We start from the raw sequence: 12,191 nt of genomic DNA, 5'->3' as shown, positions 1-12,191 counted from the left end.
ATTGGAGTTCCTCTCGGAGCGCGCCTACATCACCGTCTTTCTCCTCCGCTATGACACTCTATCCGACGCCGGAGCAAACTATCGATCATCTATTTCAGATCATCTACATCACCGATCCAGGTTCAAGCAGTCAAATCCCTTGTCGGGATATCAAGGGGAAGGGATCGGAGTTCTTCGGATCCGTGAGTACTTGGTTCACAATCTTCAGGATCTTGCTCCCGATGTGACCGCTTCTGCTTATTTCCCCGTTTCGATTCAGACTTTTTTGTTTATTACTCACCAGGGGTGTATGATGAAATTGCCGAATTCCGCGGGGTAATCGTGAAAACGCGTTACCTAGGACTAATCTCTGTAAGATATCTTGGCTTACTTTTGAAACGAGTTAAACATCCGTCCGAGGAATTTCTCGTGCCATTGACTTGGCGTGATCTCGCATAAAACATTGGGCATTTCTGGCGAGGTTTTAGCGACGATATGGGAAAGAGTGCGTCCTGTTTTTCATTTCACAAAAACACAGGTAGCTCATGACTCATTCGACTCACTTGTATAGAATTCTGTACCGCCGTTGTGGTTCGATGAGGATACATAGGTGCTGCTACTGGCTTCGGGTGGCTGTGGAAAACAGAGGAATCGTCTGGCTACAACGGGCCGCGGTGATTGTGTGCGATCTGCTTGGGCCAAGTCTTGAAGCGCGGATCATTTACGAGGTCAGCAATGGTGGGTTTGGACATTCTTATTGGCCTTGATACCGACTGACCGGCCAGTGCCGTCACCTATCAACAAATGATCGAACCATCAAACGGACACTAGACTCAGGTTTCAGATGCGGCAGCTGACATGACATGGAATCTAATGCAATCCCTCAATCAAACGATATGTTGCGTTGACTATTGAGTGGGTTTTCCAAGAGGTGATGATTTCCGGGGGTAGTGTTATTCTAATAATATCAAGAGGCACTGATGTGTTTACTATTCACCCCCAGAGTACTTGTGGGGAAATCTCTCTGCTCAATACACCAGTCTTTTATAAACCAATCCATGTCGCTCAATCCGCCTACCGTGGCAATCGGCACGAAAATGATGTTGACCCCTTGAACCACGCATCAAATCGTTGATCTATTCCTCGACTTCAGCTGCAGGACTAAACATATCCGACGGAGCGGGGCGTCCCATCAGAGGCAGGTCCGAGCGCAGTAGCAGGTGTCCCGGCTCGTACTCGGCAAGCGCGTGTCCTCGATAGATAGAGCCGTAGCCTCCCGCTATAGAGGTCTGGCCTTGGTTCCCCTTGCAGTCCGTCCCATTACACCGAGTGAATATTTATGCCTTGAGTTAATTACTCAACACTGAAAAGAAAGATTTGCTGCTGACCATAATTCTCCACGGTACCGAAGGGTCTCCAAGATACGTATAAATTGCATACGCCACTCGCGTCACTTCCCCCACAAACATGAACAGTCTCATCAATATCGTTGTCTGGGTGTTAGTAGCTTGCGTTCTTATTGCCTTGGTTATTCCAAGGTTTGAGAGAATGGCTAGACTACCACTCCCCCCAGGTCCGAAACCGCTTCCCATCATGGGCAACTTCCTCCAATTGAATATTGCTCGACCATGGCTAACATATACACACTGGAGGAAAAAATATGGTGTGCAGCGGGTACATTCTAGTAAATGGGACGTGCTCACCCCAATACAGGCGATCTGATCTATTTTCGCCTCCTTGGACTTGACTTTATCGTGGTCAATTCGGAAAAGGTTGCAAGAGCACTCATGGATCAACGTTCCGCCATATATTCTGATCGCCCCTTTATCGCAACAAACGAGCTGTATGCTTTGGTCTATATTTTGACCACCATTTAACGTTCATCATAATCCAGTTTTGGCCTCGATTTTAGTACCGTCATGCTGCCTTACCACGGCACTGACTGGAGACTTCACCGCAAGATGTTTCACCATGCACTTCGCTTGGAGAGTGCATCACGCTATCATCACATCCACACGAAAAGAGTTCGAGCATTGCTGAAGGATCTGCTTGATGATCCATCACATTTCGAAATCCATATCCAGAGGTAAATCACATTGCAATCGCGAAGAAATTTAATATATAATAATCTAGATTCATTGCCTCGAACGTTATGGCGTTTACCTACGGGTACGATGTAGCTCCGCGCAACGATCCAATAGTTGCCAATGTCAAAGAACTTGTCGATATACTCGCAAAGGCACTCTCCCCTGAGCGTAGCGCCATCGTGTCCGTTTTTCCAATACGTAAGCAAAAAAAGCCTGTTCCAGAATGCCGCTCATTCACGTTAGTCGCTCGCCTGCCTGCGTGGCTCCCTGGTCTAGGATCTCAACGTGACGCTGCTCGTGCGAGAGAATTAGCAGGACAAGTGCTCAATGTGCCGTTCAATCTGGTCAAGAAGAATATTGTATGTCCTTAACAATCCGAGTGCTACTCGATGATTAAAGTGCACACACTAGGATGCCGGGTTGGCCACTCATTCCATGGTATCTGATTGCTTAGCTCAAATCGACGAGAAGGAAGACCAACATAAACAAGAAGCCGCTATAAAAGCGGCGGCAGCTACTGCCTTTATAGGTAACTTTTCATCTATGACCCGTGTCCTGGGCATAAGTATACTCAATATTCTGTGAATATCATCGCAGCTGGCTTTGAGTCGGTAGATGTTTTTTCCCCTTGCTGGGAGTGCTATTATTGACAAGTAGATAAAAGAGCTCATCGATGCTGCATACATTCATTCTCGCCATGATTCTCTATCCAGAGGTGCAGGCGAAGGGTCAGGCAGAGATTGATTCTGTCATAGGGGTAACTAGCAGATTGCCAGAATTCGACGACCGACCGCTGCTACCGTACGTCGATGCGATCCTTCGAGAGCTGCTGAGATGGATTCCTGTGGTTCCTCTGGGTTAGTCGCCTTTATCATACTCGGGTTTCTTGTTGCTAACGTAGGGACAGGCATACCCCATGCTACTTCAAAGGACGATGTTTATGATGATTGCTTCATTCCCAAGGGTGAGGACGAATTTATCAAGTACTCAGAACTGACTAAAATAAATATTACAGGCGCATTGGTGATAAACAACGTTTGGTTTGTACGCGGAACTCGCATATTTGTAATACTGGCTGATATTATTCGTGAAGGGCAATGAGCAGAGATGAATCAAAACACGGGGCCGATGTTGAAGACTTTAGGCCTGAACGGCACCTCACAGCTGAAAACAACTCGAACCTCCAGCCCATCTCCGCTGACCCAATTTTTGGGCTCGGTCGTCGTATATGTATGCAATCCTCATCATGATCGAGGCTTCAATCAGGTAGCTCATAAGATTGACAACAGGCCCAGGGAGATTCACAGCGGAGGCGGTGATCTGGATCGCCATTGTGAATATTCTCGCGACATTTCGCATTGTGAAGTCGAAGGACATCTTGGGTGAAGAAATCGATGTGAAGAAAGAATTTACCGCCGGTATAGCCATGTGTGTGAAATTCTTATACTGCCTCGTTTATTTCTGACTATCACCGCCTCTCAGCCAACCCATACACTTCTCTTGCTCTTTTGTCAGCCGTTCAGAAGAAAGAGCATCTACTCTGTGATTTACATTCGCCTAGGAAGCTAATCATACGGCTCCCACCCTCAGAAGTAAAAAGAATGCCGAGCATTCCACGAGATTACATTAAAGCAACAGTATACTTACACGCAGGGGAAAATGTAGATGTGAAGATGAATAGGCATCTAAGATATGAACGAGGCTTCTGTGTATAGCAACCCTTCTACATCTAATCCTTCGGAAAGCCCGGGAATAATTGCATCTGGACCACGCACAACAAGCTTGGCCTTGTCTTGCCACTATCAGATCGCTGTTAGCTACCGGATAAGTTGAATACAACACCTCCCAATTACCTGATAAATATATGGCTTTGTGCCTGCAACGTAACTGACCATTGTCTTGATCACATACGGGATCTCTGCAAGGAAGTCCACCTTCTCAATTAAACCCTTAGGTGAAGATGGACTGCCGACATCAAGATGCACAGATGCATTGACAGAACCATCCACACCAGGCAGCAGGGATGGGCCTGCCCATCGGAACTCAACCGCAGTAGGCTGCATGTAGCCAGTATCCGGATCATGGACAGGGTTGAGGTGATGGGCACGCGACATCACAGCTTTCATAGACTGTCCTTCGCCTGCCCATTTAGTCTCTGCTGTGACCGCAGCTAGCTTCCCACCAAGCACTAATGAACCAACGTTGACTACGACTCCGCCAGAGCCAGGTCCATGGCGACCATGAGTGTCCAAAGTTTTGAATTCCATTTGGATTGCAGATACACCGTCATGGGCGTCGCTTTGGAAGTGCGCGAAATTCCATCGCGATGCAAGTAAGTCGGGACGCATGCCTTGGATAGCATGAACGAGCATGCCGTGGCCCTCAGCAACGATTGCACGGCCATTGTGGATGATGTGACCGCTGGCTTTAGTACGAGGCCAGAAGCGATGGACGACGTAGCCATCTGGTTTCTGTTGATCTGACCCAAAGTACGAGTATCCCCCTTTTGGCCCCTTGCCAATCTTGAACCCGGGTACAGCAGAGGGACGTGAGACATCGAGTGATATCTGCAAGTTGTCTGAGAGGTTTGCGCGAATGGTGTACATTTCAGCATGTGAATCATCCGAGGAAGGCTTGTGGGTGATGGAGAATTGATCTGCCTTGCTAGATCTCTTGTCGAGACCAGGTGGAGCGGTTGTAAAGTTTGTAACATTGACAGAACGCCAAATCGTTTCTTTCGTCGTGGGGTTATAGATCTTGCATGTGAACTGAATAGTAGGATACCACAAACTGCCGAATAATCAGTCAAATCGAACAAGCGCAAACGAACAAAAGCTCACCCGATTGACGAGTGAATCACTTGACACATCAACATCGTTCCATCCTGTAAGAACTGATAAAAAATCTGAGTCTCTGCTGTAAAGCCTCCTGCACATGTCCACTCAAGATCCTTCGCCTCCAGCCCCCCGAGGAGATCTGAACTTTCCGAGACAGGGAATAAGTTCTGGGCCTTCGGATCGACAGGGGGTGCAGTTCTACGAAATCCCTTAGACTAAAATCACAGACTAAACATCCAACTCACGAAAATAAAGAGGAGAACATGTTTTGAGGTGGGATGAAGGAAAGACTGCCGCAGCCTTCCAGAAATCCAAATCAAACGTAATGCTCCACTAGTATGTCGGAGTTCAGAATTCCTTTTTGGGTGTTATCTCATTGCGCCTATAAGATTATCATTTAGTGTATGCAAGTCCCTGCATCAACTACGGACTTGATTCAAGCCAGACGATGATTGTCACATTAAACGTCCAGTCGCGAGCTATAAATTGTTTTTATACGCAGCACCTTTTCACAGAACTCGATGCATGTCTGAAGGAAAAGGAGGCGCCGGCGCAGCTAAAAGCTTCTAGATTGGTCAGATGTTAACTTGACCAGGTTTTATGAAAAAGCTCTCGCCCACAACGTTTCAGAATTCAGAATAATCGAGTCGAATAGAGTAAAAAGAATGGAATCATACAGTAGAACAGGTGTCATCAATCGGCCCGTACCAAGTAAGATTTACCCACAGATCTCAGGAACGCCAGTAGTCTCCGCAGCCTCCATCGCAGTAAAATCCAGTAGAGATATAATGTCAGCGAGTGCTCTCAAGCTCCTGCTTTCTGCGGCAGTGAAATGTTTCGAAGGGGAAGAATCTGATGTTGATGCGCGAAGTGAGCTCTGATCAAATTCCCGGATGGAATGGAGACATGGAACTGAGAAACGTTTGGTGGCGCGATCGGGGTGGTCAATAGGCTCAGACGCAACGCAGGCTGAATGTGCTTCTCGGTGCTTCGAGGAAGGCATGTAGGCGAGACCAGACGTGTGGTCATCCGAGGTCAGATCAAGCTTTGACTGGGAGATGACATAGAAGAAACCTCCTTCAAGCTCTGATGATGTGTCACACTTGTCCAAGTCCTCGACCTCAGCATCCTCAGTAGAATTCCGGGCAGCATCATACTTGATAACAGCGGAGTCATCGACAGGAGTTGTCGCAACCAAAACGCCTGCTGCTCCGCCGGGAGGAGAGCCCTTGTCTGCACCATTAACATCGAAGGAGTCACCTTGAGATGTACCTTTGCTGGATCCTTCTTCATATTTCTCTTCTTCCGGGAGGTCGAAGATATTTGAATACACGGATATAAAGTCGTCTCCGTCGTCCGAGAACCGAGAAGAAGGAGCACACGGAAGCGTCGTGTAAGGCTCGTGTTGGAGGGCTACAACATCGTCTTGGAAAAATTTCGTAGCATCGAATGAGACGGAAACAGTGCCTCGAACGTTGGCTAGGACACCTTCTGAATTCATCCATACATCATGAGGTAGCGTCTTGTCCGAGGGGCTCCAAGGGGATTCAAGACGGATCGAGGGGTCAGGTATCCCCACAGATGCTCCTGAGAACCCACGTCGAATTGCGAACGGGGATGCGCTGACGCTATGAACCGACTCAGATGCGTTCACTTGAGTGAGTCTCGCCGACGAAGAGATACGAAGACGAGTGCCAGTTAAACGAGGTATTTTGGCTAAATGAGGTCCCGCTGGGCTTGAGCCTAGAACCGATCCATTTGTGATGGAAGCGATACGCGATGAGAGCCTTCGGGGCGGAAGAGGGCTGCTCGATACCAAAGTTGGACTCCATATCTCAGCTACGCCAGGCGTGATGCTGTTGCACAAGTCCCGATCTAAAGGCTGGGCAAAACTGCGGAGCGAAGTTGGTGTACGAAGAGTGCTACCTTCAGCTACACAGCCAGGGGAAACTGTTCGTGCGATGAAACCGGGAAACGAGGAGGTTGCATGTTTCTTGGTTCGCAAGTCTTCATTCTGATTACCGATACCATCACGATAGAGGGTGCCTTGATGGATTTCTTCTGCCATAGTGTGCATTGCCGGAGACTGACTTGAGAGCCCTTTTTTCTGGGAGCTTCGCTGAGGAGTGTGCCTGTTAGATAGCTTGAGATCTACTAGCTCGAGTCGTCTGGGAACAGGCGGTTTGAGACGGGCAGGCTGACTTCCCGCTGTCACTGGCGTTGGCAGCGTTGTAGAAGGTCCCTTTGACTTGAACATGCCTGTGAATGAGTGGGCGAGTTTGACGAAGAAAAGCCAGAAACGTAAGAAGAGACCTGGAGGCTGCGGAGGTGGGTCGACCCGACGTACAGGCATGATTTGTTTTCAAGGTAAGGACAGTAATAGTTTGTTGTGAAATGATATAAATGCCACCCTCGATCCAAGCTTGATCGCTTTGAGCCGCGGTTCCAGGAGAGGCTGGCTTTTACATCATGCTCCTAGTCAGCCACGTATTAGCAACCGAATACACGTTCTGTAAACGTAACGAAATTCAAGACATCACCGAGTCACAAGTAGTTAATCACCCGAAACCTCCAAAGTAGATACTGTTCAGGTTGTCGTGTATCAAATTATCATTCACTTGGCTATTCAACATATTTTTCTGCAATTGTTGATATCCTTTTTCTGAAATAATGGTTCAGACCCCCTTGTACGTGGCACGTCGGACTCGTAGTAACGCCGTTTACGATGAAACTTTGCTGCAGCCAACGAAGGTCTGGACAAAGAAGTGAGTGACCCGGAAATTTCTAGAGAGTGACGTGACGGATGAAGGCAAGATCGTGGCCCACGCACAGCGTCACATTCCCCGCACACGTTCCGCCAGCGTTTGCAGGAAATGTAAATGGTCCGCTGACTTGCTTTGAGACGGGTTCTCCGTCTTCTTCTTCCTCTGTCGAGACTCGACATTCAAATTTGCAAGGGACTACTGAATGTCACACTTAAGTGACACACGGATAGCTTCAGTGCAGTCCCAGGTGAACCAATATGCGGAAGAGGCGTCCTCGCTGCCTCCTTCTCCAGACCAGATCGTCCACGAGGAACATGCCCCAGCTCCTCCTCCCCAGGTTTCTCCATCTGAGGCGTCTCACTCGGACTCTGGATTCAGTTTATCATCTAGCTCCTCCGGGGAGGTAAGTTTCTATTGATCCAAGACACGTGTAGTGGAGTGGCGGTCATAATCACCTAAACCCTGTTCTCGTTGTTCTCGATTAATATATGTGTTCTCGAGGAACTGCACGATCCTGACATTCGTCTGGGATGCTTCAGGTTACTGGGACTCCCTTTGATTTTGGGACACAGCGCTATGAATACCCCTTCCCTCCCACTCAAGGTACATCAAGCGATCCATATTTACCACTTTCTTCATCAATTACAATCACATCTCCATCCAACTCCATCTGGCCTTTGTGGCCTGCACAAGTCACAAAATCTTTCCCTCTCACTCCCCCTCCCCCCAGGAAAGTCAGGACCCATCCGAAGTTGCGATCGGTGGCTGCGCGAGAACCACCCGTTCCGCCTAGCCTAGCGAATAAACGTAGTTTCTGGAGCCTGAGCCTGCAACGCCAGGTCTCTGCAGAAAGTCAACAAAGCGACTTTAGCGACACCCAAACACGCGGCCGGAGGCTTCCTCCTGGCGGTGTGGGGTTTACCGAGGCAGACGCCTATTCCGCGTCTGAACCGGAAATCACTGTGCGCCGTCGTCAGCCTTCAGCATATGCCGTGTATGCTTCTGGCTCTAGGATGGATCCAAATGGGGGAACAGGCAATCAAAATGAGTTGATAACATGTGGCGGTCGTGCGCCAGAAGTACCGGTTGCGGGTGGACCAGTCTCTGGTCATGGGCCCAATGGTGGCCATAACAAACTTGACGTCGGTCTTCACTCGCATACATCATCAGGGGCACATTTGCTTACTGAATATCGTCCTATCAGCTGCGGCCAGGGAATGCGCCAAATCGGGGCAATGTACAAAACTCGTCTGTCGGCGAGGTTTTAAGAATAGTCGCCGGTCGACGTAGGTGATGATTCTTTTTTCACTGAACTTTGTGACGGATTTGACATCAGTTTTGAATTGGGTTTTACGCTTTTTCTTGGGTTCTTGAGGTCCTGGCGGAGGACATAGCTATCAGCACTTTGGTACGTGTTTTATTATTTCCATTGGATCTTCAAGCTTAGCCAGTCCTAGATGTAACAATCTATCATCAACATCTATTGTTGCATATCACATCTACTAAATCATCCACATTTCACGAATTCACTCATCGTGATAGAAGACTTGTACACGCGCGATATTCCTACTTTTTTGCTACTTACTCTCATGCATATCATTCCCCTCATGCTTAACGTCGTTTCGTCAATACCACGTCGATTACGTCCATAGGAGCAGAATTTGCCACCTCGCTTCCGACCATACCTGTCACGCCACGCCACGCCCTACTTGCTTTATCGCAATATGTTGTCCTCACGATGAGGATCACTACTAAGTTTGACCGGATTGTAGTGATATTTTCCAGCTAGTTCCAAATCGATATGCCAGATTCGATTTTACGCCTTTGCTTTAGTTTTGGAGCGAATCAAACTTGGATTTCTACTTCAGGTTATTAGTGCGTGTCTGAAACATTGTAACTATGTTCGGATCAAGGGGAGAACCAAGATGTGATTGGCCGTGAGATGCGCGAGTACTTCCGTGGGACGCGATGGCATAGATTGTAATCCGAGTCCGCAAGATGAAAAGAGTGCACTAGTGGTGGTGTAAGCTTCGCACATGTGTCACTCCGAGCTGCGGAAATGGCAGTGCTAGGTAGTACTGCTGGCACACTCTGTATAGGATCGTTAATCTCGCTATTGATCATATGCTGTGACGGCGCTACAGCCTGCCGAGTGCGCTTCGTTCCGCAGTCGAGGCTATTTTTGTACAGCCCTCGAAAGGCCATCATGTAATTACTATGATAGGCGATGTAACGTAGCCATCGTGCATATAAAATCACCACGAGTGGTCTATGCGGCAATCATCCCCACATCATTTCTGCCATGAGTCACTATCCCGATGAAAAATCTAACAATCCGTACGCAACCTATCTGGAGCCCCCTGTCCCGGCTCCTCAGCAGCAACAGAACCAATACCAGGTACCTTTAGGCCCACCTCCTGCATACACCCAGGAGGCATCTTATGCTCCGCGTGATAGCACGTATCAAGAGTACAACCCTCAGCCGCAAACATACCAGGGGTCTCCGGGATCAGTATCCCACCTTCCTCCAGGATATCAGGGAGATCAGGCACCACCAGCAACTGGTCATTACGACCGAAAAGGCGGGGAATACCCAGCATACCAGGGGGCTTCCTCAGGAGCTAGGGATCCATATGACCATAACAGGGCAGGATCATCAAATTACCCTGTATACCAGCCAAACAACAGTCTTAGCCCATACAATCAGACTCCAGGCGCTGTGCCACAAGATCGCGTACCTTCCTCAAATGGCGAGAGTAGAGGGTTGTCCATGGCTTCATTCTTTGGTAGCACGGGTCCTCCGCCAATGTGGCAACGTCAGCCGCCTCAGCATCTGCGTTACGACCAGTTCCCTCCCCTGTGTCTCATCTCAAACCAAACGGACCTGAGCAAAGGCTTCCCTGAGGTAGCTCCCCCATGCCAACTATGTGTTCACCCATTTGTGACGCATGATATCTCGGAGGAGGGTTGGAAACGGTCCGTAGACTTTTCATCAGGCCGTCCCATTTGGATTGATCTAAAAGGTTTTTAGATTCCTGGCAGACATCAAGAAAGCAGGTTCGTTATCTGCGGGACAACGCATCAAATCGAATGCCATACCCCTTATAACAGGCGCCAGTCTTATTGGTACGTAGTGCAACAAGCCATTGTAGAAAATGATCCTATGTCTGCACTCCTAGGCGGGTTCTTCATGACTGGAGCCATCGAGAAACGAATGAAAGCGAATAATCGCAATGCGGCAGGAGACGTCGTTGATAACTGGAACCAAGTCAGTATAAGTCCTGCGAAACACCATCAGACTATTCACCATCTTTTTTTCAGTACTTCTTCGGACCTCGCAGAATGGAGGCCGTTCTCTGCCAAGGGTCAGAACGCTTGAGCGGCCGTGAGGGAGCGGCCCCGCTTGGTGATTATAACCAACTCCGGACGGCAAATGGCCTCCGTCGCCGAGCCTCGAGTTCCTCGTCTTCTTCTTCGTCTTCCTCGTCTTCTTCTTCATCTTCCTCGTCTTCTTCTTCGTCTTCCTCATCAGATTCCGAGGATGACAGGAGTCGCAATAAGCATGGATTCGGGTCGTCTGCATCCCACAAGTTTGATAAAAGACAACGCCGTGCCGCAAGGAGGGAGGCTAGGACTGAGAGACGCCAGGAGAAACGCGCTCGTAAGGCAGAACGTCGCAGTGGTAAGGCCCGTATGGAACGTTCGGAGCCTTACCAGCTTTTCATTCAAGCTATCTAGTGAGATAGATGACTCGGAGTAGATGCGAGATAAATCGTCAAGGACATTTATTGTATTTGAGTCCTTGTGATCTTTGCGTGGTGTGATCAAAACGAGTCATTATTACAGACCCGGATAGTAACAAACCCTTTTTCAACGCCATTCGTGACAAATGAAGAAAAATGTGGGGTGGGTGAAAGGTTTCCTATGTGTTTGACCTTGGTGCACCATGAGTCAGCAGCCTGACACACCGGCGGTTTCTGAGTTTTGCTTAGGGTAAGATTTTAATTGAAATGAGAATGTCAAGTTAGGCATTCGTACTTTGAATTGTATCACTGGGATAATGGCAAATTTCGACTGACGGAAAAAATGACAAAGCAAATAACCTATTTCGACACCAATTTGACGTGTATTTTATACTCGAAATTTTTTCCTTCCGAAAAATATAAACTTCTACAATCCTATTTCGTGGGAAGATAAATTCGAAATTTCGAGGTGCAGAAAAATGTTCCGTAAAATATTATGTAATAACGGGCGTTTGGCCACTCCGGGAAATTTTGAATTTCCCCTACGCTTAAATGAGATTGAGAAAATGCAAAGTTTAAGCAGCGGGAGAATATAATGGGCATTCATTGGGCGCTCGCTGGGCATTCATCAGGTATTAGTCGCACATTCATAAATAGTTTATGTTTGAATATATGTGACACGTGACTTCGAAGACCTGTTCATTGAAACTGAACGCGTTAATTATTGAACACGTTCATCTTCAGATGTTAATTCTACTTCAATCAACAACAATGGCTGAG

General features: G+C 48.1%; 5 protein-coding genes across 5 annotated transcripts; 3 read left to right on the top strand and 2 right to left on the bottom strand.

The window, feature by feature from the left end:
* Positions 1 to 1,009: 1,009 nt before the first annotated feature.
* F5891DRAFT_566843 (cytochrome P450) lies at positions 1,010 to 3,748 on the top strand. The gene is made up of 14 exons (XM_041372297.1): positions 1,010 to 1,308; positions 1,391 to 1,642; positions 1,693 to 1,822; positions 1,874 to 2,065; positions 2,113 to 2,264; positions 2,310 to 2,425; positions 2,478 to 2,595; positions 2,664 to 2,677; positions 2,731 to 2,923; positions 2,974 to 3,030; positions 3,082 to 3,106; positions 3,160 to 3,296; positions 3,356 to 3,494; positions 3,549 to 3,748. The coding sequence occupies exons 2-14, from the start codon at positions 1,447 to 1,449 to the stop codon at positions 3,610 to 3,612; spliced, it is 1,533 nt and encodes a 510-aa protein (XP_041222420.1). The 5' UTR covers positions 1,010 to 1,308; positions 1,391 to 1,446; the 3' UTR covers positions 3,613 to 3,748.
* A 3-nt stretch (positions 3,749 to 3,751) lies between these two features.
* Positions 3,752 to 5,168, bottom strand: F5891DRAFT_1192492 (oxidative stress survival, Svf1-like protein; the record flags this gene model as incomplete). Its single annotated transcript, XM_041367613.1, has 4 exons — positions 3,752 to 3,865; positions 3,920 to 4,856; positions 4,907 to 5,101; positions 5,149 to 5,168. 4 exons carry the CDS (start codon positions 5,166 to 5,168, stop codon positions 3,752 to 3,754), a joined length of 1,266 nt encoding a protein of 421 aa, XP_041222419.1.
* Positions 5,169 to 5,372: 204 nt separating this feature from the next.
* On the bottom strand, positions 5,373 to 7,710 carry F5891DRAFT_1051243 (uncharacterized protein). The gene has a single exon (XM_041362484.1). It carries the CDS (start codon positions 7,254 to 7,256, stop codon positions 5,622 to 5,624), a length of 1,635 nt encoding a protein of 544 aa, XP_041222418.1. The 5' UTR covers positions 7,257 to 7,710; the 3' UTR covers positions 5,373 to 5,621.
* Positions 7,711 to 7,751: 41 nt separating this feature from the next.
* F5891DRAFT_1051241 (uncharacterized protein) lies at positions 7,752 to 9,268 on the top strand. Its single transcript, XM_041362483.1, has one exon. It carries the CDS (start codon positions 8,199 to 8,201, stop codon positions 8,934 to 8,936), a length of 738 nt encoding a protein of 245 aa, XP_041222417.1. The 5' UTR covers positions 7,752 to 8,198; the 3' UTR covers positions 8,937 to 9,268.
* Positions 9,269 to 9,890: 622 nt separating this feature from the next.
* On the top strand, positions 9,891 to 11,840 carry F5891DRAFT_1051229 (uncharacterized protein). The gene is made up of 4 exons (XM_041362482.1): positions 9,891 to 10,644; positions 10,700 to 10,794; positions 10,848 to 10,936; positions 10,990 to 11,840. The coding sequence occupies exons 1-4, from the start codon at positions 9,971 to 9,973 to the stop codon at positions 11,404 to 11,406; spliced, it is 1,275 nt and encodes a 424-aa protein (XP_041222416.1). The 5' UTR covers positions 9,891 to 9,970; the 3' UTR covers positions 11,407 to 11,840.
* The last annotated feature ends 351 nt before the right edge of the window (positions 11,841 to 12,191 follow it).

Source organism: Suillus fuscotomentosus (genome assembly GCF_016647785.1).
Source record: "Suillus fuscotomentosus strain FC203 chromosome Unknown F5891scaffold_51, whole genome shotgun sequence".
NCBI lineage: Eukaryota > Fungi > Basidiomycota > Agaricomycetes > Boletales > Suillaceae > Suillus > Suillus fuscotomentosus.
This window is presented reverse-complemented; position numbering and strand designations above follow the sequence as displayed.

Excerpts from the sequence above, each read along its gene's own strand:
- F5891DRAFT_1051229 (XM_041362482.1), top strand. The coding sequence starts at position 9,971 with ATGAGTCACTATCCCGATGAAAAATCTAACAATCCGTACGCAACCTAT. Across the intron at positions 10,795-10,847 it reads AACAGGCGCCAGTCTTATTG|GCGGGTTCTTCATGACTGGA; the intron begins GTACGTAGTGCA and ends CTGCACTCCTAG. Across the intron at positions 10,937-10,989 it reads TCGTTGATAACTGGAACCAA|TACTTCTTCGGACCTCGCAG; the intron begins GTCAGTATAAGT and ends TCTTTTTTTCAG.
- F5891DRAFT_1051243 (XM_041362484.1), bottom strand. The coding sequence starts at position 7,256 with ATGCCTGTACGTCGGGTCGACCCACCTCCGCAGCCTCCAGGTCTCTTC.
- F5891DRAFT_1051241 (XM_041362483.1), top strand. The coding sequence starts at position 8,199 with ATGCTTCAGGTTACTGGGACTCCCTTTGATTTTGGGACACAGCGCTAT.
- F5891DRAFT_566843 (XM_041372297.1), top strand. The coding sequence starts at position 1,447 with ATGAACAGTCTCATCAATATCGTTGTCTGGGTGTTAGTAGCTTGCGTT. Across the intron at positions 2,265-2,309 it reads CGTGTCCGTTTTTCCAATAC|TCGCTCGCCTGCCTGCGTGG; the intron begins GTAAGCAAAAAA and ends CATTCACGTTAG. Across the intron at positions 2,426-2,477 it reads ATCTGGTCAAGAAGAATATT|GATGCCGGGTTGGCCACTCA; the intron begins GTATGTCCTTAA and ends TGCACACACTAG.